Source organism: Oryx dammah, unplaced genomic scaffold (genome assembly GCF_014754425.2).
Source record: "Oryx dammah isolate SB20612 unplaced genomic scaffold, SCBI_Odam_1.1 HiC_scaffold_1, whole genome shotgun sequence".
NCBI lineage: Eukaryota > Metazoa > Chordata > Mammalia > Artiodactyla > Bovidae > Oryx > Oryx dammah.
Window position 1 is genome coordinate 69,120,345 of NW_024070185.1, and position 24,893 is coordinate 69,145,237.

At 45.5% G+C, this 24,893-nt stretch overlaps 1 protein-coding gene and 1 non-coding gene across 2 annotated transcripts in view; one reads left to right on the forward strand and one right to left on the reverse strand.

Moving 5' to 3' along the window:
- LOXL2 (lysyl oxidase like 2) overlaps positions 1-24,893 on the reverse strand; it is a 112,809-nt gene that overhangs the window by 67,305 nt on the left and 20,611 nt on the right. The window contains exons 2-3 of the mRNA XM_040243036.1: positions 12,408-12,832; positions 3,126-3,301 (exon numbers count right to left, since the gene is read on the reverse strand). Coding sequence (XP_040098970.1) covers positions 3,126-3,301; positions 12,408-12,762 — 531 coding nt within the window. The 5' untranslated portion in view covers positions 12,763-12,832. The remainder of the gene's footprint in view (positions 1-3,125; positions 3,302-12,407; positions 12,833-24,893) is intronic.
- On the forward strand, positions 10-145 carry LOC120867825. Its single transcript, XR_005722032.1, has one exon. It is a non-coding gene; the product is annotated as a small nucleolar RNA SNORA2/SNORA34 family (small nucleolar RNA).

The window sequence follows — 24,893 nt, forward strand, 5'->3', positions numbered from 1 at the left end:
GTCACACATTTGACCTTCAATCTAGGCCAGCAGTTTGCTAAAGTGATTGTTTCAAGCAGAAGACTGAAGAAATCTCTATCTATGATCTGTTGGCCACTTCAGAACTTTCATGATGGAATGGTCAACTCATTAGAAAGAAACATTTCAGTCATTGATAATAGATATGGGCTAATACTTATTTGTAGTTGATTAATATTGGGATTCCAAAATTCAGAGATCCCTGATTTAACTTGCTCATTAGAATTATAATATTGCTAAATTTAATTACTACAAAAAAAATGCTGTGGACCCCCTCCAAAAATTGTCACACATAAATTCATAGTCCTATTAGGCAAGGCGATACTATGAAAGAATGATTTGCTTCTGTGCATTTCTCATTGCTATTTAGCTTGATATTTTATCCTAGGATCTTCTTCACCTGCCTTCCCAGGTGGCTCAGTGGTGAAGAATCTGCCTGCCAAGTAGGAGACAGTTTTAATCCCCTGGAGAAGGAAATGGCAACTCAGTCTAGTATCCATGCCTGGGAAATCCCATGGACAGAGGAGCCTGGTGGTCTACAGTCCATGGGGTCGCAGAAGAGTCAGACACAACTCAGTGACTAAACAACAATGATGAATTCTTCACTTAAAAGGATAATGTTGGTTTTCATTCCTGGGAAGAAAATTATAGGTACCTAGCATTATTTTTATTGGATACAATGGTAAACTAGATGGAACCCCTGCCTTTGGGAGCTTCCAATCTCATTGGAAAGATGAGATGCATTATATGAGGGGGTGGCTACTTACTTCATATGAAGTTATATAAAGAGTGGTGATGAAAAGTATGAAACTGGGTTGGATAAGCCCACCTTCCAAATTATAACCTTCGTGATAAAGCAAGATCTATCATCAGGAACCAAAACACTAGATACACAACATCAACTCTGTAACCATCTCTTCTGGTTATCCCAAATAAAACAGCAGCATTTGAAGACTGTCAACCAGAAGTGGTCTCAAAGCTGCCGGCTGAGAGAAGGCTGGAAATCCTTTTCCACACTGTCATGCAGGTTTGGACCAGTTCCCAGCATCTCAGTGCACTCTCAGAGCATATGAGAAAGAGTGGGGCAGAGTGAGTCATGGGAGGAAAATGTAAAGACCACAGTCTGGGAGAACTTCCTCTGAAGCCCAAATAGGGCAATTTCAAGAATCAACTCTCTTCTGCATTAGTCTGAGGCCAGCTGGAAACTACAGCACAGAAAAGGCTCCTTGTCCTGGATTCATAGAAGATCCCATAGTGCCTTGGGGGTGACATCCAGCACGTTCCTTGAGGAAGGAGTCTTGGCTGCCTCCTCCTCCTGCCCTAAGCCCCACATAGAGGAGAGCATTAAATGTTTGTTCATTCTATTCTTTGGCTGGAGCACTTGGAAAAAAAGATAAATCTGAAATTTAGCCATAAATATAGAAGAAGGATCACAGGCTCTTTTGCCATTCCCAAATGTTGACTTGGGCTGGCAGCATCAGAATCATCTGAGAGAGTTAAAAAAAATAAGCTGTTCTCTTAGTGGGAGACCCTCACTTAGGAGGTCTGATGTGAGGTTCCAGTGCATTTTAAAAGTGATTCTGATCCCCTGCTAGTTAGAGGACAATTGTCCTGTGACAGCCAGCCTCCAATATGATCCCCAATGACCTCTACTTTCTGGAGTCATATCTTTGGGTAATCTCCACCCACAAGGCATACTGTTGGTGTGAATGACCAATAAAATACAGCAGAAATGATGGACCATCACTTTTGAGATGAGGTTATGAAAGACATGGCGTCCATGTTTTGTCCTCTCTCTCTCTTTCTCTTTTCAGTCATTCACTCTAAAGAAAGACAACCACCATATCTTAAGGATGTTCAAGCAGCCTATAGCGCAATTGTATGGAGGGGACCAGAGGGCTCCAGCTGACAGCCAGAAGGAAGCTAAGGCCTGCCAATAACCACAGGAGTCAACTTGGGAGAAGAGTCCTCAGTCCTAGTTGACAACATGACTGCAAACTCACGAGATGTTCTGAGAAAAATCAACTGGCTGACCACTCCTGGCTTCCTTAGAAACTATTCGAGATAATCCATGTTTGTTGTCTGAAGCTGCAAAATATAAGGAGCAGGGAGGTGATCTGTTACACTGCACTTGCTAGCTGATACATTTCCCTAGCCCAAAGGGCAAGCTCCTGAACAGAGCAGTCTTCTCATTGCCACCTTTCTACCTTCATTTCACACCATTTCCAGATTCAGGATCTACAGTTTTTAGTTGTATTGACCTGCTTAGGCCCAGTTCACAGAGAACTCTATGCCTCTGTGTCTTTGTCTAAGCTGTTCTCTGTTTCTGATGGCATCCCTTTCTTCAGAAATGCTTCTTCAACTGCCCTGGCACCAAATGATGAGTTTAGGTCCTTCCCCTCCGAGTGATCACACACACTTCTTAGAATCATAGGTGAAAAGTGAGTTAAATGGAAGAAGGGAGACATTCACATGGAAGAGGCATCAAGAGCACATGAACTTATCAGAAAGAGAAACACCATATGATATCACCTATATGTGGAATGTAAAATATGATGCAAAAATGAATCTATCTGTGAAACAGAAACAGACTCACAGATTTGTGGTTGCCAAGGGAGGCAAGGGTGGGGGAGGGATGGAATGGGAGGCTGGGATTAGCAAATGCAAACTATTACACTTGGGATGGATAAACAACAAGGCCACACTGTGTAACATGGAGCCCAGCTTGGCACTCTGTGATGACCTAGAGGGGTGGGTTGGGGGAAGGGGAGGGAGGCTCAGAGGGAAGGAATATATGTACTTAATTGTAACTGATTCACATTGTTGTATGGCAGAAATCAACACAAAATTGTGAAGCAATTTAAATTAAATTGCTTTTAATTTAATTTTAAAAATAAATAAAAATTTTAAAAAGATTCTATTACATAGACAGGGAATTATATTCAACATCCTGTGACAAACTATAATGGAAAAGAGTATGAAAAAGAATATATATATATATATATATATATATATATAAACAATCACTTTGCCATACAGCAGAAACTAACACAACACAGTAAGTCAACCATGCTTCAGTTGAAAAAAGCAAAAAGAGCATGACTTGCCTCTATGTTGTTGATCAGCGAATTGTCAAACTTGAACCCAGGAATTCTTTTCTCACTGCACACCACACCCACATCTTCCGTGTGCTTGCAGTCAGTGACACCCCAGCCATTGGAGGAGCAGGCTGCAAGGGTCGCCTCGCTGCCGGTGCAGTAGACATTGTCCAACCAGATGGGCCCTGAAGGAAGCAGAGAAGAGAGAAGCCAAGATCCACATCAGAGTGGGTCTGAGTCTTTGGGCTCATTTAGGCACCAATGATGTACACAAAAACAGGAATTTTCCCTAATTTCGGCAGCTGTGTGGGGTCATCAATTGGTTTTCAGTGTGTTGAAATACTTCATACAGTTCAAGACCCTTCTGGATTCCCCTGGAAGAGGGATGTGATATAGGGATGTGGTGGATTGAAAATGATCAGAGTAGAAATCAGATTTAAAGCCGAAGTAACATGGTATAGTGGAAAGAACAGGGACTTTGGACCCTAAGCTGTTTGATACTAATTCTGGCTCAGCCACTTAGCTCTATAACCCTAGTCAAAGCTTCCTTTTCTCATTGGTAAAGTGGGGATAATAATGACACTTGAATGGCAGGGCCATGTGCAGATTAGACATAATACATGACACATGCCTCGTTTATTGTTAGTCCAGAGTTACTGAAAATATGGTAACGATGAATTTCCCTGGTGGTCCAGTAGTTGAGAATCCATCTGCCAATGCAGGGGCACTGGTTCAATTCCTGGTCTAGGAAGATCCCACAGGCCATGGGGCAACTAAGCTCGTGTGCCACAACTACTAAGCTGGCAAACCACAACTAGAGATTAGCCCCTACTCTCCGCAACTAGAGAAAGCCCATGGGCACCAAGGAAGACCCAGAGCAGCCAAAAATAAAACACTGTTTTTAAAACAGTGATGCTGCTGCTGCTGATGGTGATGGTATTAGTTATTCTCAGAGAAGGCAACTCATAATGTGAGGTCATCTCCCTAAACCCAAAATCCTGGTGCTTTCAGGGCTCTTCCTACTTCCTGATGTTTCCCATCCACTGATTCAGAGATGGTCCAGCAAGCACAGAGCCTCCTCCTCATGTTTCAGAAGTCAGGCGAAGGCAGGGCTGGTTTGTAGCCAGACAATCTGTCTGGGAGTCCCTGGTGGGTCTCTGCTCACCTCCTGTGCATATTTACCTGACTTATAGCAAGTAGGGAATTCCAAGTGCAAAATGCTAGAGGGTTAACCACAAAGAGACACAATCTTACGCCCACTAGGATGGCTACTGCCAAAACAAAAACTAAAACAGAAAACAAGTGTTGGCAAGAATGTGGAGAAATTGGAACCCTTGTGAACTGTTGGCAGAAATGTAACATTGAAACAGAGGAGCTCATGTTCTTTACATGTTGGTGCAGAAAGGATTCAGTGAGAGGCAAAGTGATAGGTAAGAGATAGATTTAAAAATATAGGATGCTGGAACTTCTTCGGTGATCCAGTGGTTAAGACTCTACCTCCCAATGCAGGGGACACAGGTTTGATCCCTGGGTGGGGAACTAAGATCCAGCATGCTGGACTGTGTGTCTGCCCGCCTCAAAAAAAAAAAAAAAAAAAACACCTAATATCAGATGCTTGTGAGAGATACAAGCAGGCAGGCAACGGAGCAATGCCCCAAGAGCTGGATAGGCTACATTTTTATAGTCAAAGGAAAAATGGGGATGGGAGAAGACCACCTTCTTCCTCATTCTTGAGTAGATGTCAGGCTTCTATCATCAGCTCCTCTTCCACATCAAGCGGGGGAGATTTTTGTCTTGTTGTGGCCCAATTTGCCCAACCTGTCATGGTACTGTGTTAATTAGCAAAAAGGTAGTAGCATAAGCTAAAATATGGTAAGCCATGTCAGGTTTCAGTATAATTCGTTGTCTTCTACTTCGGAATGTCTTCTTTCTCCTATATTTTTGTTTTTAGTGTGCAGAGAGGAGCATGACCGAGGGATCATTAACTTACTGACCCCAATGGCAGGATGCAGGTGTCATTTTTCTGCTATTGTTTTATTGTCTTGAGGGCTGGCTCATGCTTCTACTACACGGTTTTGTTGCTAAGCAAATCTGCTTTCTTGAGTGATCATTAACCTACAGGAGTCTTCCAAAGTTCCCTCTCTATCTATGAGCTCTTAGTGGGATTTTTAAACTATTTGATTATCTTACTTTATCCCTATCAGACTGATGCAGCCCTTATAGGAACACAGGGTGGTTCCTCAAATTAAAAATAGAATTACCATATATCTAGCAATTCTCACTTCTGGGAATATATATATTCAAAAGAATTGAAAGCAAGGCAGCAAAGAGATATTTGCACACCCATGTACATCACAACATCTTTCACAATAGCCCAAACGTAGAAGCAACCTAAGTGTCCGCTGACAAACTGTGGTCTACACGTACACTGGAATATTATTCGGCCTTAAAAAGGAAAGGCATTCTGTCACTTGCGACAACATGGATGAATCTTGAATTCCTTATATTAGGTGAAATAAATCAGTCGGGAAAAGGCAAATACTGTATGATTCCATATATATAAGCTACTGCTGCTGCTAAGTCGCTTCAGTCATGTCCGACTCTGTGCGACCCCATAGATGGGAGCCCACCAGGCTGCCCTGTCCCTGGGATTCTCCAGGCAAGAACACTGGAGTGGGTTGCCATTTCCTTCTTCAATGCATGAAAGTGAAAAGTGAAAGTTAAAGTGAAGTCGCTCAGTCATGTCCGACCCTCAGCGACCCCATGGACCGCAGCCTTCCAGGCTCCTCCGTCCATGGGATTTCCCAGGCAAGAATACTGGAGTGGGGTGCCATTGCCTTCTCCAATATAAGGTACAGAGAGTAGTCAAAATCACAGAGACAGGGAGTAGAATGGTGTTTACCACAGGCTGGGTTAGGGGGGTTGAGGAGTAGTTATTTAATGGGTATAGAGTTTTAATTCTGCAAGATGAAAAGTGGGTCCACAATGCCATGAATGTACTTAAGAGTATTGAACTGTACCCTGAAAAATGGTTAAGATGGCACCTTTTATGTTATATGTACTTTACCACCATTAAAACTAAAAAAAAATTTTAAGTGCTAGAGTGGTTTCAAGTAGTGATTTTTATAAGCATCACTATACAATGAAAGAAAACAGAATCAAAATTCTTTTTCTTATGACTCCAGAAGGACTCTACAGTAGAGTGGAGTCAGAAAACCTAGGTTCCAATTCTCTCTGCATCAGGACTTCCCTGGTAGTCCAAAGGTTGACTCTGCACTTCCAGTGAAGAGGGCATGGGTTCCATTCCTGGTCAGGAAATAAACACCCCGCATGCCATGTGGTACAGCCACAAAAACAAAACAAAAAACAAATTCCCTCTGCCTTGGCATGGTTACCATGTGACTAGGTCAACTACTTCACCAAGCCCATTCCTCAAGTGAAAACAATGATACTAACAAACAGGTCGCCATGGAGATTCAATTAGATTATGAATGTGCCTAGTGTGTGTACACCTTCCCTTTCTCTTTCCTCCTCCCAGTAAGTCAGAAAAAAAGGAATTCTGCTGCTTCCACGCTGCAATGAAAAAGCAGATAAAAACACTCCCATTGTAAAGATGAGAAAACCAAGGAAAATCTGAGGTTCTTCAAGGTCAGAGGGAACCTCGGGTCAGCCTCTGGACTTCGAGGCCCCAGATGAAATGCGTCTGCTATGACAGATGGCAGCTCAGGGCTCAAACGAGAGAACCTCAGATGCATTGAGGGGAAACAAAAGGCTTATTGAAAACATCTGGGCTGAGGTTTTCCAACTAGTTTCTCAATTTGGCTTCGTTTCCAAGCAATCAAGCTCCACTGAAACACATGCTCCCTAATCGATTGCTGTTTCAACAACAAACCAATGTTTGTCTTGCTAAGTACTAGCAACGGAAAAGACCCTCCACGTTTGAAGCGGGGCCTCTTCTATGGAATAGTCTTCAGAAAAGCTGCTGAATTGTCAGAGACGGTGAAAAGAAACAGAGAGAAACCACCCTAACTAAGGTGATGGGAAATAGGACAACATTTAGCTAAAAGTACCAGTAGGAGCTGCAAACCAGATGCCCCAGGGCGTGTTTTATTTTTTGATAAGGAGCATTTGAAATTAGCACCCTGTTGGCTCAGAAGGTAAAGAATCCGCCTGCAGTGCAGGAGACCCAGGTTTGATCCCTGGGTCCAGAAGATCTCCTGGAGAAGGAAATGGCAACCCACTTCAGTATTCTTACCCGGAGAATCCCATGGACAGACAAGCCTGGTGGACTACAGTCCGTGGGGTTGCAAAGAGTTGACGCAACTGAGTAACTTTCACTTTCATTTGAAATTAGCACCCTGGATCATTAATGCTAACTATCACCCCAAAGAGCTGCTTTCTTAAGAAACTTCGACTCATCCCCAGTTAGTCTACCTTTTACACAATCACACCAGTTACCTTCTTAGACAGTGGGAATGTTCATTTCTACATGGCCCAAGATGACATCACCATGCCAGGTAAACTAATTTGGCCTAATTTCATGACATTTTTTTCCCCGGTGTGTGCTCAATGCCTAACAACTAAATTGTTCTGATTCCAAAGCAACCAACTTCCAGTTCTGCTGCTGGAATGCATGGTGGTTTGGGAACAGTTCAGTACATGCCATCTGAGAGCTACTAGGAAAGTGCCATAGGGACACAGATGCGGCCCAAACTTTGGATGTAAAATGCCAGTCGTGGACTGCCCTGGTTCTCCAGGGGTTAGGAATCTGCCTGCAATGCAGGGGATGTGGGTTCGATCCCTGATAGGAGGACTAAGATCTCACACACTACAGGCAATTGAGCCCATGGGTCACAACTAATGAGCCCACATACCAAAACTAGAGAGTCTGTGTACGGCAACAAAAGACCCCTCATGATGGAACGAAGATTCTGTGTGTTGCAACTAAGACCCAATGTGGTCTAATTAATTAATTAATTTTTTTAAATGCCAGATAATCAGAAGCAAAACTTCATTTTACTGCTTCCACTCATTTACCCTAAGAAGATGCTTCTCCTGATGAAAGGAGAAGAGATATACCAACAAGTTAACAGATCATTTGGAGAGAAAAGTTCATAAATATAATTGTATTTGAAGTCCAGCATTCCCCTGGCTGTCGGGGCAGTGGAGATGCTTCAAGCTAGGCGCTTCAGGGCCGCATTGCAGTCATCTGCTGGCTTCATCACTCTGATCTGAAGAATGACGCAGTGAGGGGGGATTACATTAAACCTCAGATCTGAACACATGCAAAGAAGAGCAAACATCTGAGGTTCAGGAGGCTGTGATTCCATCCAGAGAGTGAGAAATGGGGCAGCTGTCCCCTCCAGAACTCTCTAAAGGCCCATTAGGTCTCTAAGCTCAGAGATGCTTTGGAAGAAAAGATCTATTGACAGGCTGGGCTGGAAACCTGGAATATCTCTAGTGCTCTCCCTGGCTTCATTAGTACAGCCTGAACTTGAGAAGTTCACCTACAGTGTTTCTGATTCATCCAAAGAGCTGTCCAAACGCTATCAGAGCACATCCCAGGGCATGGGTCACTATGCCAAGTACTGCTTGCCAACTATTTTCTGTTTTGTTTTGGCCACATTGCACAGCATGTGGGATCTTAGTTCCCCAACTAGAGATCAAATCTGTACCCCCGGCATTGGAAGCACAAAGTCCCACTGGACTGTCATGGTAGGCTTTTAAAACTCATTTCCTGTCTTCTTTACAAAAATTCTGGATAACTTCTCATCAGGTAAGATGGGCATGATTTTTTTCCCACTGGACTGCCACGGAAGTCCCTTGCCAACTGTTTTTAATATTTTTCAAAATCAAACTGAATCAGCATTGGTGGTATAATGGTGAGCAAAGCTGACTTCCAAATCAAACTGAATCATGATTAATTAATATTGACTGAATGTTCACCATGCACCCAATGTTAAAAATCCTAAACTGATGCTGATGAGATTCAAATATATTTTATATCTAAAGGGTCTCTTGGGATAAACCAACTACCACTTTACATAGACAGGATAATGCTTAAAGTCCTAGAGACAGGACAGTTTAAAAATTTTTTAGCATCTCTTTCTCCCTTCCTCTCTTTGATACCTATTCTTTCCTAAATCTTGATGGTCTCAATATCCCCAGAGAGGACCCTTCAGTACTCTTAGTTTGACACCTCCTCTCTCCAGTGACTCTCCTCATCCTACATCAGCTAGTATCCCATGGTCATAGCTTAGACCTTGAATTACAAACTGTCTCACCCCTTCCCCAATCTCCATTTCAACACTTCTAGTGTGTATCTGTGTCCATGAGCCCACCTTTCTACCACACTCCCTCTACTACTGCAGTCTCAGCTCACAATCTGTTGATCCTACCAGCTTTCCCCACTCCTTCAATGGCTTCCTGGAGTACCTTGTTACTACTTAACTTGGACTCCATGGACCTTGATTTTAATCATTCCCTTGAAAATTCCCTCTACTCCTATGAACTTTTCTCCATTCATCATCCTTGGATGGCAAAGTCTGAGCCATGCTAACTCACTTCTCTAGCTACCCCACACCTGCTCCTAAGCAGGTGAGTGGGGGATGGGGGAAAAAATCATGCCCATCTTACCTGATGACAGGTAAATTTTAAGTTTAGGTAGAAAGAAAATAAAGATGTCACTAGAAAAACCCCAAAGTCATTGAAAAATATGTGTTATAAAATAATCAGGCTTAGGGAGCCTGGAATAGAAAACATAAATCTGATGTTACCTCTAGCTCATTCAGCAAACAGACAAAAAAAATGTGAAAGGATGAAGTTATCCAGAATTTTTGTAAAGAAGACAGGAAATGAGTTTTAAAAGCCTAGCATGACAGTCCATGGGGTCGAAAAAGAGTCAGACATGACTTAGCAACTAAACAGCAACAACAAAAAGGTGCAAATACATCTTTGCTCCTTTTACTTGAATCACAGTAAGGAATGTAGAATCAGCTTCAGAGAACAGTTTACACTAACTGCAGTCTCTTGATCCAGTTATCCCAAAAGGTCATATTTAATGACCCAGAAGTGAGACATGTATGAGATGAGATTTCCTCTCTCCTAGAATTTCTAGAATAACTGAAAGCCAGGGTTAGGAGGGACTAGAACAGTAATCAATTTCAGGGACTCCCAAACCTGGCACATGTACAAGCACATTCAAAAGTTAGAGAGTCCAAGACTCCATCTAGACCTTAACCCAGAATATGGGGGGTTAGCTCCCTGCAAGATTCTAATGCCATCAGTGTGGCTGGTGGCTCAGAAGATAAAGAATCTTCCTGCAAAGCAGGAGACCCAGGTTTGATCCCTGGGTCTGGAAGATCCCCTGGAGTAGGAAATGGCAATCCATTCCAGTATTCTTGCTTGGAGAATTCCATGGACAGCGGAGCCTGGTGGGCCACGGTCCACAGGGTCGCAAAGAGTCGGATACGACTGATCAACTTTCACTTTTAATCAATTTACCCAACAAGAGTTTGGGGACCTCTGCTTGAGTCCAGCAGCCATGCTAACACCTGGGCAGCTGCTCAGCCAAGCGGACTAGGTGCTTTTGCTTTACTAACCTCCAGCTAGGAGGGGTCCTCTAGCTGGAGATTTTATTTACTTTTTGGCTGCACCATGTAGCATGCAGGATATTAGTTCCTTGACCAGAGATGGAACACATGCCTCCTGCATTGGGAGCATGGAGTCCTAACCACTGCATCACCAGGGAAGTCCCTGGATATTTGATTTTATCTTTAGTATTTATTTATTTACTTGGTTGCATTGGGTCTTAGTTGAGGCACTTAGAATTTTCATTGCATTGTGTGAGATCTTTCATTGTAATGTGTGGGCTCAGTAGGTATAGGGCATCAGCTTAGTTGCTCGGTGGCATGTAGGATCTTAGTTCCCTCAACCAGGGATCAAACCTGCTTCCCTTGCATTGCATGGTGGATTCTTAACCACTGGACCACCAGGGAAATCCCGAGATTTTATTTTTAAATAATGCCTTTGGTCCTTATCTACTTTACCACTTAGGACCACAGACTATGACAGTTTCAAGAGTTCTTAGCCTAACTTCCTAGTTATCCAAGGAGGATAAGCATCTTCCTGTAAAGCCTACAGTTAGTTTAGTCAATACAGGATGGAGCCCCAGGTTCTGGGCTCCACCACCTGCCCTCCCTCAAAATTATCTCCCCCCATTTTTTTTTCAGTGTATTTACTGAGCTTATCATGAGTGGAAAGAAGCCAATCAAAGTGAAAAACTTGACACTTCCCTGGTGGTCCAGTGGCTAAGTAAGCCTTCTGGCTCTCAGTGCAGGGGGACTGAGTTCAATTGCTGGTCAGGGAACTAAACCCCACAAGCTACAACTAAGAGTTTGAATGTCGCCAACTAAAGATCCTGCATGCCGCAACCAAGACCTGGCACAGGCAAATAAATAAATAAATATTAAGAAAAAAAACCCCACAAAATGGAAAACAGAAAGCAACTCTGTTCTTATCCTGGCCAAGCCCAGCATGCTAATACTAAAAGCCCTTCATGCTAATACTCTACCCCTTCAGGAGGGTGGTAGAGTCAGGGATGCTAGCCTATGGGCAGCCCTTGTGACAAAGAGCAAGAGGCTCTTTTGAGGGGATGGTTAGGAGAAAGGCACTGTGTCCCCCTGGCTGATGCAACCCCAGGCAGTGCACAAGGCTTGAGAGATGACCACAGATGGACCTTGGTCACTACCTAGGGTCACTTCCCAGCCTAGTTGGCTCAGGACCAGGCTGCCAAATTTTGTGTCCTTAAACCAGGAAAGTAAAAGTGAAAGTCACTCAGTCATGTCCTTCTGTTTGCCACCCCATGGACTATGGTCCACCAGGCTCCTCTGTCCATGGAACTTCCCAGGTGCGAATACTGGAGTGGGTTGCCATTTCCTTCTTCAGGGGACCTTCCTGATCCAGGAATGGAATCTGGGTCTCCTGCCTCTCAGGCAGATTCTTTACCATCTGAGCCACCAGGGAAGCCCCAAACCAGGAAAGTCGTGGGCAAAGCAGGACTGGGCAGTGGGGGGAAGGAGGGGGGCGGGGGCGGGGTCACTGCCCCCTGCCCCCACGCACCTGCATTCCCGCCTTCCAGCATAGACACGCAGGCTGCCCAGATGGAGTATTATCAGGGATTCCTACTTGACGGTAACCGCAGCTTCGTTTACGAGGTGACCCCCTTGGAAGCCTGTTGCCCCTCTCTCCCGGGGACCCCAGAACTCAGTTCCCCAGCGCAGAGCGGTTTACCTTCCCCTTTGCCGTAGGAGGAACTGGCGGTCCAGGACTTGGCCTCCACGTAGCCCAGCTCCCGGCAGACGACGTGTGCGGCGTGGATGGTGAAGTCATCATCACACACGGTGCCCCACTGGCCGTCGTAGTACACCTCCACCCGGCCCTCGCTGTGCTTCCGCTTCTGGCCCGCCAGGCGCAGCTGGATCTTGACCACGTCGGAGGGCACCTGAGGCCGGTGGTACTCGGGGGCAGGCTCCTGGAAGTACTCGGGGTAGTGGGGCCAGCTCTCGTACTGCGCCAGGCTTAGTGCGGGTAGGAGGGTGAGCAGGGTCAGACAGCGGCAGAGGTAGGAGCTGCCGCGCCGCTCCATCCCTGTCCTCAGGCTGGGGGACCAAACACAGGCGGGCACTTGGCGCTCAGGACCGACTGGCAGGAGTTTCCTGGAAGAGGGGAGAGGTTCGGGTTACAGACGTCTAGGAAACGGCCAGTGATTTCATTCTCCTTCGCTTAGGATTGAAAGCTCATTCTAGATTCCAACTTCTCTCCTCCCATTGCGCTTCAGCCAGACAGGTCTAGGAAGTCCTACCTCTTTGCCCTCCACCCTCCGAGATCTCTGAAATGCTTTTTATTAGCACAGTTTCTGGCAGGAAACAGAGCACACTCAGACTTCATTTGAGGTGAGTTTTTAAAAAGAATATTTACAGGAATTGATCAAAAGAGGCGATATCACAATGGAATATTACTCAGCCATAAAAAAGAATGAAATAATGCCATCTGTGGCAACATGGATGGAGCTAGAGATTATCATACTGAGTGAAGTAAATCTGACAGAGAAAGACAAATATTATATGATATCGCTTATATGTAGAATCAAAAAAAAATGGTACAAATAAACCTATTTACAAAACAGAAATACAGTCACAGATGTAGAAAACAAACGAATGGTTACCAAGGGGGAACGGAGAGTAGGAATAAATTGGGAGATTGGGATTGACATATATATACACATACATATATATGTATATATATTATATATATATAATCGATAACTAATAAGGACTTATGGTATAGCACAGGGAACTCTATTCAATACTCTGTAACGATCTATATGGGAATAGAATCTAAAAAAAGTGGATGTATATTTATGTATAACTGATTCACTTCGCTGTACCCCTGAAACTAACACAACACTGTAAATCAATTATACTCCAATAAAAACTGACAAAAGAGAAAAAAAGACCCTAGAGAGAGATGTGGACAGAGTTCAAACAAAGGACCATGTAATAACCAAGCTGGCCAGAGGGGGTGGCTGTTATCACTGCCAGTCTTGGGGGCGGTGGAGAGAATAGCTAAACCCAGAAGGTGGCTGTTGGAGCTGAGGCTTCAGTGAAGGGTCTCAGAGCCAAATCACAGCAACAGGGGCAAGGGGAACAAGTTCTTGACTTCACTGTCCTCGGGCTTCTAACCTCCTGCTCCCCAGTGGGCAAACCCAAGCTGCTGAAGACAAGCTTGTCTCTTGGCGGAGTCTCTGCAGATCTGCCTCCTGGGCACAGGGAAGGTAAAGAGGGAGGGAAGCAGGCTGAAGGGAGGCATAGGGTCTTCAGCCCTCTTCCCCCTTCTCACCTCTGTGCATCTCGCTCTCTGGGGCCCAGCTCAGAGCTCGCCTTCTTGGGGGCAGCACTCCTACTGAAGCAGCCCCCCAGGATCTTCCTTCCAACAGGGCTTGTTATCTAGACCTTCTCCTCACCCCTATCCCCAGACACCTTCATATGCCCAAAGAGCCTACAAACTGCTTAAGGGCAGGACTTATATCTCCTCCTTCTTTGGCTCCTCCAGAGTAACCATGATAGGTTCAAGGACGTGTCTATGGAATGAAAAGGTGATTTGCTCCCAGGGACTGAGTGGCTGGAAAAATGAAGAGTGTCTGTGAAGAGGGCTCGGGGGGGACTTCCAGGTAAGGCAGCCTTCTCCCTCTGTACGTTAGCTGCCCTGAATGGAAACGGCCTCTTCCGGGTGCTGAGATAACACTACAAGACATCGAGTCTCCGCCTCTACTTGTTCATGGGATGCTGTACCCTCTGTACATATCTGAACCCTCCTATGGCTCCAGGCATCCAGACACCCCGATATGCTGCCCACACATCCCCCAGATCTCATCATGTTTTATATTCTGGATCTCAAGGTGGTTGAAGTCACTGAATGAGGAGATAGGAGGCAAAACTCCTTAAACAGTTCTAACACAGTGTAACTGAAGTTCTAACTGAACTTCAGTTCTAACTGAAGTGTAGCCCCAGAGAGCAGTCCTGAGGCACCTCTTCTGCCCGTGGGGAAGCCAAGGAGGCCCAGGCAACAATTCCGTCCATTTTTAAGTTTCCGTCCCTAAGGGTTGCTGGGGACGGAGTGCAGCCTGCTCTGTACACAGAGGGCAGACATAAAGGCCTTTGTGGTGAACAGGAGAAAGAAAGGTTGAGTGGCCCATCATCAGGAGGCAAGGGAGGATAGGACAGCAGAGTTGAGGGGAGCACGGATTCTGGAGCCAAGCAGTTTGGCTGATCATCTTTCTGATCCCAACTAGCTGTGTGACAATGGGCAAAACACTTACCCTCTCTGTGCTTATCAATGTTCCTTATCTATAAAATGGGAATAATAATTGTATCTAGCTTCTAGAATTGTTATAAGGATTGACTGAATGGCACATAATAAGCCTTAGAGGACCATGTGCTGAATAAACATTTTTAATTTTTGCATTTTTCAGATTGTGGTCACCATACCCAGGTGGAGCCTACTTCTAATTCCAAAATGAGGTCCTAGAGCAGAAAATAAAGCCTTAGCTCATGTACGTTGATCCTTCCTTAATTCAGAGAGATAGGAAGACAGTTTTAAAGGACCACAGGTACTTTCTTTCATGGAAGAGGAAGTAGAGTTGGAAGATAGGGTTCCCAAAGGAAACCAGGACCAGCAGGTAAAAGCTACAGGGGAGCATCATACATTATCAGTTGAACAGGTTGCGTGCATGCTCAGTTGTGTCCGACTCTGCGACCCCATGGACTGTAGCCTGCCAGCTTCCTCCATCGTGGAATTTCCCAGACAAGAATACTGGAACAGGTTGCCATTTCCTCCTCCAAGAAACCGTCTTGGCCCAGGGATCAAATCCGCATCTCTTGTCTCCTGCATTGCAGGAGATTCTTTACTACTGCACCATTTGGAAAACCATTAACCAGGTTAGGGCCAATCGTATTTCTCAGTTCATGGCACATCACCATCAAGGGAAGACCAGATAACTTCCCAAGAGCAGCCCAGGGGGGATGATATAACTTGGAGAGAGGTAGTTCCATGTTTGTTGGGATGGCCTGGTCCTGTTGTGTGTGCTAGGGTGGAGATGTCAGGGCTTGGAAGACAGTCAGGACCAAGGACTTGGGAGGCCCTCTGGTTCACTGGAGGGCCAGCATCCTCATCCTGCGACTCACAGACAAGGCTAGAAAGTTGTGGGGTTCCTGTAATGGCCACTTGCAACCACAGGCTGACAGGCTAGTATGAGGCTCTGAGAGGATGCCTCATCTCCCCATCCACACTTCATTCCTGTCCCAGCATGCTTCCATCCACGAGTTCATCTATGCCTCACTAGAACTTTGAGGCACTGGGTGAAATGATGGGGATTCTTATTCTACAAGGGAGAAAATCGGGAACCAGAGAGAGGACTTTTCTTATTAGACTTCACCAGAGTTGCTCAGTTCATGCAGGCAAAACCAGAAATAATCAACCCCAAGTACCAAAACATCAACAATCCACGATCACATATAAAAACCGTCCAATTCTGCCTGGGACACAGATGCCTTTCAGTCACTCAGTCATGTCCGACTCTTTGCAACCCCATGAACTGCAGCACGCTAGGCCTCCTTGTCCATCACCAACTCCTGGACAAACTCATGTCCATTGAGTCGGTGATGCCATCCAACCATCTCATCCTCTGTTGTCCCCTTCTCCTCCTGCCCTCAATCTTTCCCAGCATCAGGGTCTTTGCAAATGAGTCAGCTCTTCGCATCAGGTGGCCAAAGTATTGGAGTTTCAGCTTCAACATCAGTCCTTCCAATGAACACCCAGGACTGATCTCCTTTAGGATGGACTGGTTGGATCTCCTTGCAGTCCCAAGGAACTCTCAAGAGTCTTCTCCAACATCACAGTTCAAAAGCATCGATTCTTCTGCACTCAGCTTTCTTTATAGTCCAATTCTCACATCCATACATGACTACTGGAAAAACCATAGCTTTGACTAGATGGACCTTTGTTGGCAAAGTAATGTCTCTGCTTTTGAATATGCTGTCTAGGTTGGTCATAACTTTCCTTCCAAGGAGTAAGCATCTTTTAATTCCATGGCTGCAGTCACCATCTGCAGTGATTTTGGAGCCAAAAAAATAAAGTCAGCCACTGTTTCCACTGGTTCCCCATCTATTTGCCATTAAGTGATGGGACCGGATGCCATGATCATACCAACATTCCTGACTTCAGTATTCCAATGATGCTTCTCTCCTTGCCCTCACTCCAGCCCTTCACGTGTCACCCATCTGATCATACCAGCCTAGACTGGCTTAAGTTTTTCCACCTTAATCAATGTGCTCCATCCATTCCCACCCTTCCCTCTAAGAAGTGTATGTCACAATCCTTCATGTTCAACATCCTTCCCAGATGTTCCTAATCAGAATCAGTGTCTTCTCTGATTCCCTTTAAAATAGGATCCTGCTTGTGCTTTACCACATTGTCATTCCAGACTCTACCGCCTGCTCAAGTCCCAGGGGCAGAAGACATCTCTTGTCATTTCCACACAGTACCCTGTGTTTCTGGCTACAGCAGACTAGCTTGTACCAGATAAAGTTTCCTGCCAAGGACAACTGGAAAAGGTAGATAAAATGCAAAAACCATGTATTTGAAGTCACTAGAGAGCTATCGAGGCAGCAAGGACTCAAGAAGCCAAGAAGCCAAGAGATGAAAAGCACAGCGAGATAAACCTGACACTTGTGTCTGCTTTTCCCCTTAAGCCACTTGCCAATTACAAGGCAGTGGCCAACAGGCTGGGAAGTTAAGTAAAACTTCAGGCATCCTCCCAGGACTAAGGGCACAGACACTGGGGTTCAGAGCCTGCCAAGGAGGAACAGTCCTGTTAAATAGCCCCAGACTTTCAGATAGGGCTTCTTAAAGAGCTAAACTCTAGAAATTAGGTCAGGGTTATGCATTGGAGAAGGAAATGGCAACCCACTCCAGTGTTCTTGCCTGGAGAATCCCAGGGATGGGGGAGCCTGGTGGGCTGCCGTCTATGGGGTCACACAGAGTCAGACACGACTGAAGCGACTTAGCAGTAGCAGTATGTTCTCCATGTTAGAAAGATCTAACATCCGTATAATTGGAATTTCAAAAGAGGAGACAAAAGGCATCTGGAAGAAATATTTGAGAAGATAATTGTCAAGAATTATATGAAGCTGATGAAAGCTATCAAGCCCAGGAAGTATAGTTTACAAAGAAAACCATCCTGGGGCACATCAAAATCAGACCATGGGAAATCCAAGACAAAGAGAAAAGCTTACAAGCAGCTGGAGTATAAAAGTGTTATCTTCAAAGGAGCAACAATAAGGTTAACAGCTGGACTCTCACCAATAAACAGGAAAACAAAGAAGATAATCGCATGACATTTTCAGAGGGTTGAAAAAAATAAGTCAATCTAGAATCCTGTACTGCTTGGAGAGGATAAAGGTTTTCACAGGAGTGGCGAGCCTGTGTCTTCAGAGAATCCACGAGATGGAAATACTAAAGGGAGTTCCTCAGAGCACAGGACCAACCATCCTAGATGCAGAATAAAGGAAATGCAAGGGGAGGCTGTGTAGGTAAATCTGAATGAAGATCAACTGTGTAAAATAATAAGGTCTCATGGGGTTTAAAATGTATGTGTCACTGGGAATTCCCTGGACCCCACTTCCATTGCAGGGTGCATTGGTTCAATCCCTGGTCAGGGAACTAAGATACTCCATACTGAATAAAAATGTTGAGTTTTAAGCCAGCTTTTTCACTCTCTTCTTTCACTCTCATCAAGAGGTTCTTTAGTTTCTGTTAGCTTTCTGCCATTAGAGTGGTATCATCTGCCTATCTGAGGTTGTACACACAATTAAATGTTTAAATGCATGCCTCTCAACATTCTGCTGTATTAATTCACTTAATGGAGTGAACACCATTATTATCAAGGCACAGAGAGTTTTGGCAAGTGCCCTCAGTTTGCACTGTTGGTTAAGTGACAAGGCAGGCTCTGAACAAGGGCCAGAAGGGTGACCTGTGTCCTTCATCTCTCTGCTCCATGGCCCCAGTCCAGCACGTGTACCATCCCCTGAGCTTCCCCCCACACAAGAGCTACAGAGGCTTGCAGTTTGTCTATTCATATCTCAAAAAGAAATGGAAAAAATCTGTGGTCTGCAATTTTTTTTAAGAAATTGTAATCTTCGGATTTGCCTATCTATAAACTGGTCCACCCATATTCACGGAGTCTCCAATCTGTGGGAATGGCCAGGGTTCAACTCCTAACTCTTTCTTTGAAAAGTGCTCCTGAATTTGTTGCTTCTTTTTTGGGGCCTTCTCCTACTCCCTACTCTGGGGGATTGTGAAAAATTAGACCCAGATGCTTCTCTTTTCTTTTAAAAATAGCTTTAATTTTTTCTTTCTTTCTTTTTTTTTTTTACTTCCTTATTGCGAAAGTTATACAAGCTGGTAATAAAAATCTGGAGAAGGCAAACAAGTAAAAAGTGGAAAAGAATTTGCACTGGAGAGAATTATTATCAACACGGTTGTGTCTGCCCCTTCCAGCCTTTTTTCTGTACATCTATGGGCTGTGTGTGCTCAGTTGCTGAGTTGTGTCCAACTCTTTGCAACCCCATGGACTGTAGCCCCCAGGCTCCTCTGTCCATGGGATTTTCCAGGCAAGAATACTGGAGTGGGTTGCCATTTCCTTCTCCATCTGCAGATATATATTTCCTCTTAAAACTTCGAAGAATTTTTTACATACTGTTTTGTAAACTGCTTTTCACATTTACCAGTCTACTGCAAATATGCCTCACTGACTTTTACAAGATTTACAATGCCTTTTACATTCAGTATTATGGATGTACCATAAGAGTGAATAATCTTCCCAGTAAATATTTTACTGCTATTCATATCATTGAAATCAATATCCTTGTAGCTAAAACTTCCCACAATCTTGGGATAAATCCCTAAAAGCAAAATTGCCAGGTCAAAGTGCTGTTAAAAAGGGAACTCTTCTGCAAAACAATATTAATTGCCTCTAGAAAGACTGCTAGGGTACACTCAGCCTGCAGTATGTAGGTTTCCCCACAATCTCAAAATTCTAGCTATGACCATGCTTTCAAAACTTTCTCCATCTGATAAGCAGGGAGGAAAAGTATTCTGTTTTAACCAGCATTTCTTTTACTAGTGGGCCTGACCTTTTTTTCTTCAGGTTCTATTATCCACTTGTATTTCTTTCTTTTTTTTTTTTTTCCTGGAAATTATCTCTACATGTCTTTTTAAAATTCCCTTTCTGTTGTATGTCTTTCCCTTACTGCTTTGCAAAATTCATTTTTCATGTTGGTATCCATCCAACCCACAGGAGGAAAACACTGCCAAAGTCCAAAGAAGAGCTTGGGAGGATGGAGAGCAAAATGCCTCAAGGCTGCCGCCGCAGCCCTCCCTCTGCCCTGTGGTGGGCTCCATTCTGCCACCCTCTGCAAACCAGAGGCCTTACCTGCTGCTCCCGGGTGCCATTTTCTGTTCTGCACTTGAACTGGGGTTTAGCCCCTTCTTGGGGGAGTCCCCAGCTACTGGGGGTGAGGCTGGCCTGTAAGGGAATCTGTTCAGGGTGGTCCCCCTGCTTGTGGTCCCAGCTGCAGTGTGAGTCCAGTGACAAGGTTGTTGGCAGGCTGATGACCCAGTTTAGAACCGGGCCCCACCGGGCGTCCCCAGGTGCGGGGATGGGAACTGGAGTTTCAAAGCAGACAAGTGGCCAGGGCTAGTAGCCCTTCGTCCTCCAGCCTCTGTGCTCTGCGCCCCGGGTCCCCTCCCCTCCTAGCGCCCGGGGCCCCTGGGGCCAGGGAGTCCTCGAGTCCAGGAGGTGACAGCATGTGGTCCAGGGTGACCGGCACACGTGACCCCATGGGGGCGTTTCAGGTGACCAGGGTCCCGAGCGGAGACCGCAGGCTGACTCTGTGGCCTTAGCTTCCGGCCCCCTGCAGCAGTGCTGGGGGCCCCGCAGCCTCCGCTGGCGAATCAGGACTGGTCAGTTTGCGGTTGCCCAGGCTGTACCAGGAGCCCTGGGGGCAGATGTCCCCCTCTCTGCTCAAATCGCTCACGCAGAGGCGGCACTGTTGGTGATGGGTAGGGGTCTCACTGGCCCCGGGACCTACCATGGTGCCTGGCACCTGTTGCTGCTGCTAAGTCGCGTCAGTCATGTCCGACTCTGTGCGACCCCATAGACAGCAGCACACCAGGCTCCCCCGTCCCTGGGAATCTCCAGGCAGGAACACTGGAGTGGGTTGCCATTTCCTTCTCCAGTGCATGAAAGTGAAAAGTGAAAGTGAAATCGCTCAGTCGTGCCCAACTCTTCGCAATCCCATGGACTGTAGCCCACCAGGCTCCTCCGTCCATGGGATTCTCCAGGCAAGAGTACTGGAGTGGGTTGCCATTGCCTTCTCCAGCACCTGTTGGGCACTTATTAAAAATCGATTGGGCAATAACAGCGTAGGATAGCTCAAAGCAGACCCATTCTCATAATGCTTTTAAAATAAGCTTTAATTCTTGATCACAGGTTAAAGGCCTATTGAAAGTGAAGTGGAGACATCCTTCGTGGTCCAGTGGTTAAGAATCCACCTTCCAGTTCAGGGTTCCATCCCTGGTCTGGAACTAAGATCCCACGTGCCCTGGAGGCAACTAAGACCACCCACCTCTACTACTGAGTCCCTGACTCACAACTAGACAGAAGGCTGGGTACCCCAGCAAAGATCCCCTGAACTGCCACTAAAACCCAACAGCAGCTGAATAAATAATTTTTTTTTTTTTTTTTTTAGTGAAGTGGATGGAGGGGGTTCCTGACTCTCTCATCTTCCATTGTCTGGGTCCTCTTACCTCTCGGCAACCCTTCCTTCTGGTATTTATTGGCACCACTGGTTCCAAGGGAAGAGGATGTTGGGCATCTTGGAATCAGAACATAAGGGTCTGAATTCTGACTTTATCACTTACAGGCTCAACAGATTTGGGGGTACTTTTGGAGCCTTGATTTTCTCTTTTGATCATGGAAACAGCCTTCCTTTCAGGTGTGTGTGATGATTAAATGAGATAACATGTGGAAATCCCTAGCACAGAGCATAGCTTCATTTACATGCAGTTTTTGCCTTCCTGCCTGCCATCTCTGAACCCCTGAGCCTTGTACTCAGTAGGCACTCAAATATTAATTGAATGAATAAATATAAATTTCTATTTAAATCATCATGCCTTATCAAAACTGCCTTTTCCTTCTGACCTAACTGCATAGGAAAGCAAATTGATAAATCCATTCCTTATGAATTTATTGAATTAAGACATTTAACACATTAAGGAATGAATTAGTGATTTTTCTATGAATAGGGAACGTTTATGTTTTAATAAGAAACTCCTAGATGTGAATTTTATGGGTTTCCCCTCTGTTTTTTTGTTTGTTTTTGTTTGTTTGATTTTTGGCCCCACTATGTGGCATGTGGGTTTTAGTTCCCTGACCGAGCACTGAACCCACACCCACCACACTGGAAGCACAAGTCTTAACCACTGGACTGCTGGGGAAGTCCCTATGAATTTTAATAGCTAAATTTTTCATATTGTGTAATGTTGGAAATAAGGGCAATAGGGTTATTCATGAGTAGGTGGACCTTCCCCATGCCCTTCAAATCTGCTGACGTGGGTGCTTCTGAAATGCATTTTGTGTGGGAAAGGGGGTAGACAGACACTGGGGTAATTTATGGGAAGTGAAGATCCCCTGGGCTCATAACATCTTATCCCAGCATATAGTCAAGGCTTGTGTCTAGTTGAGAGTCATGGGTTACAAAGTTGGATAGAAGAGGCAGAGTGAGGCATGATCTCACCACAACCCAACACAGATGATTTTCAGGGAAATGAATCATCTTGAGACACACCGGTTTGGCCCCAAAAGGATGAGCCTGTAAACCTGTGCTGGACACTGAGGCCCTAAGGGCCCATGAGTGCAGGAGGCAGTGAGTGCTGCTGCTGCTGCTCGGAGGGGAGAACGACAGGCCGACCCTCAGGGAGCAGGGATTCCTCAAGTCCCACTTCCTCTGAGAAGCCTGATCCGGTGACTTCTGCCCTCTCTGCTCCCGTCCAACAACGCCCACAGCTGTGCTCAGAGGCTACGGGGTCTGGGTGTCTCCTCCTCCTGCAAGAGTACCAGGCAGCCCCAGCTCGCTCCACTGTCTCCTGAGGCCATTTCCAAATAGACACTGGCCGCAGTGGGGCAGAAGGGAGGCTTTCGGAGCAATTCAAGAGGCTCCATTTTTAGCAGGACAGTATCTGAGACGGTGTTGAGAGGCAAATGTGCTTGACCTTTGGAGGGAGGGTCTGGTCCTTTTGGACATTTGCAGACGTTTGGACTGATGGAAGTCACACTTCCCCTCTTCACACCTGTTCTATCAGTCCTCAGTCAGAAATTTTGATTTCACTAAAGAAATAAAAAAGCTGCGTGGAGATGTTAGGTAGGTAGAACAGGGAAAAGGAGTCCAAAATGGCGGTGGCTACAGACAAGGAAGGGAAAAGCCCGCGAAAATGAAACAAAAGAAGGTCCGAGGACAGGAGTGAGGTCCTCAGGTAAAACAAACAACACTCCTGGCTGGCCCAATTTACATAGGTCAGGCCCAGGGAGAGATAAACATATAAATAAAGGAGCCAGAGCCAGCTCGCTCTCTCCCGCGCGCTGGGGCGCTCTTCTCGTGTCTTTAAATCAACGTGCCCTCACACCTCGAAGATGGATTTTCCTGCTATCTTCTAAATAAAATAGAGCTGTAACACTTCTCGTGTCTTTAAATCGACGTGCCCTCACACCTCGAAGATGGATTTTCCTGCTATCTTCTAAATAAAATAGAGCTGTAACACTGATTTGTCTAAGAGCTATAACATGGTCCATTCGAGACCTGAGAGATATAACACGGTCTATCCAAGACCTGAGAGCTGTTGGGTGGGGGGGGGGGCTTTAATGTTCATCACTCCAAATCTTTGTTGTAATGAGACAAAGAATCGAGGAACATACACTCGTGTGACAGAGATGTATCTGATACCACAGTTCAGAGAGCTTTTGGACAATAGAAAAGTCTATTCTCAGCTTCACCTATGAACACCTCCAAGGTCATCAACAGCCCAAGAGTCTACGCCAGTGAGGTTGCATCACCATCCATAATAGAAACTCTAGGAATAGTTTCTACCCTGAATGCAAGCCAACTGGGTCAGCAGAACATTTCTGTAGCTGATTCACACATACCAAACAAGGCCCAGATTTCACCAACCCTCCCCAGGTATGCAGAGGAAAATTTCACAAGAGGAAGATCCACTTTGCAGAGTCTCCTGTTAAAACCTCATCTGAGTAAAGTCCAGGAACTACTGCAGCAGATGGACTTAATTCTTCACACAGTTTGGCTGAGGAGGTGGTCATCGTCAGGGGGTCAGGGCAAGATGCCCGGGATTCCCTGGTGGTACAGTTGATAAGAATCCACCTGCCAATGCAGGGGACACGGTCCTAGAAAATTTCACTTGCCACAGGGCAACTAAGCCCCAGCACCACAACTACTGAGCCAGCACTCCAGAACCCACGAGCCATAACTGTTGAGCCTGTGCTCCGCAACAAGAGAAGCCATCTCAATGAGAAGCCTGCATACCACATGGAAGAGTAGCCCCCACTCACCGCAATTAGACACAGCCTTTGCAAAGCAACGAAGACACAGGACAACCAAAAATAAAAATAAATTTAAAAATTTTTTAAAGGCAAGGTGCCCAAGGACCTCAGTATTTAAAATGAGTAACATGAATAACAGCCAGCCAGAAATTGACTGTGACCGTGCCTTATCAGAAAGTAGTAAGTTATCTCTCCCTGGGTTGTTGGCTAAGTAGTTGAGGACATTCTTCCATTCAGTTCAATCCATTTAAGGATACAAGTTCACACAGTTGATACTTTAAGCATTGCAGACAAGAAGCCCTGTAGCCCCCAGGGGGTGTCTGGGAGAGATGGGGAAAGAATTCCTTGACAGACCCAGGACTTTAAATCCCAGACATTCCTGATAAACATCAGCTGGAATCAGCTCGCCTTCCCCAAGAGCCTAGAGCACCCCCTGCATGTGGCCACCCCTTCAGGCAGCCTGCACATTCATCCTCTGTGGAGAATGGGCTGCGCATAACAGCACCTCCGTATCGCCCCTAAGCAGCACAGCCCAGTGGTGCAGAGCC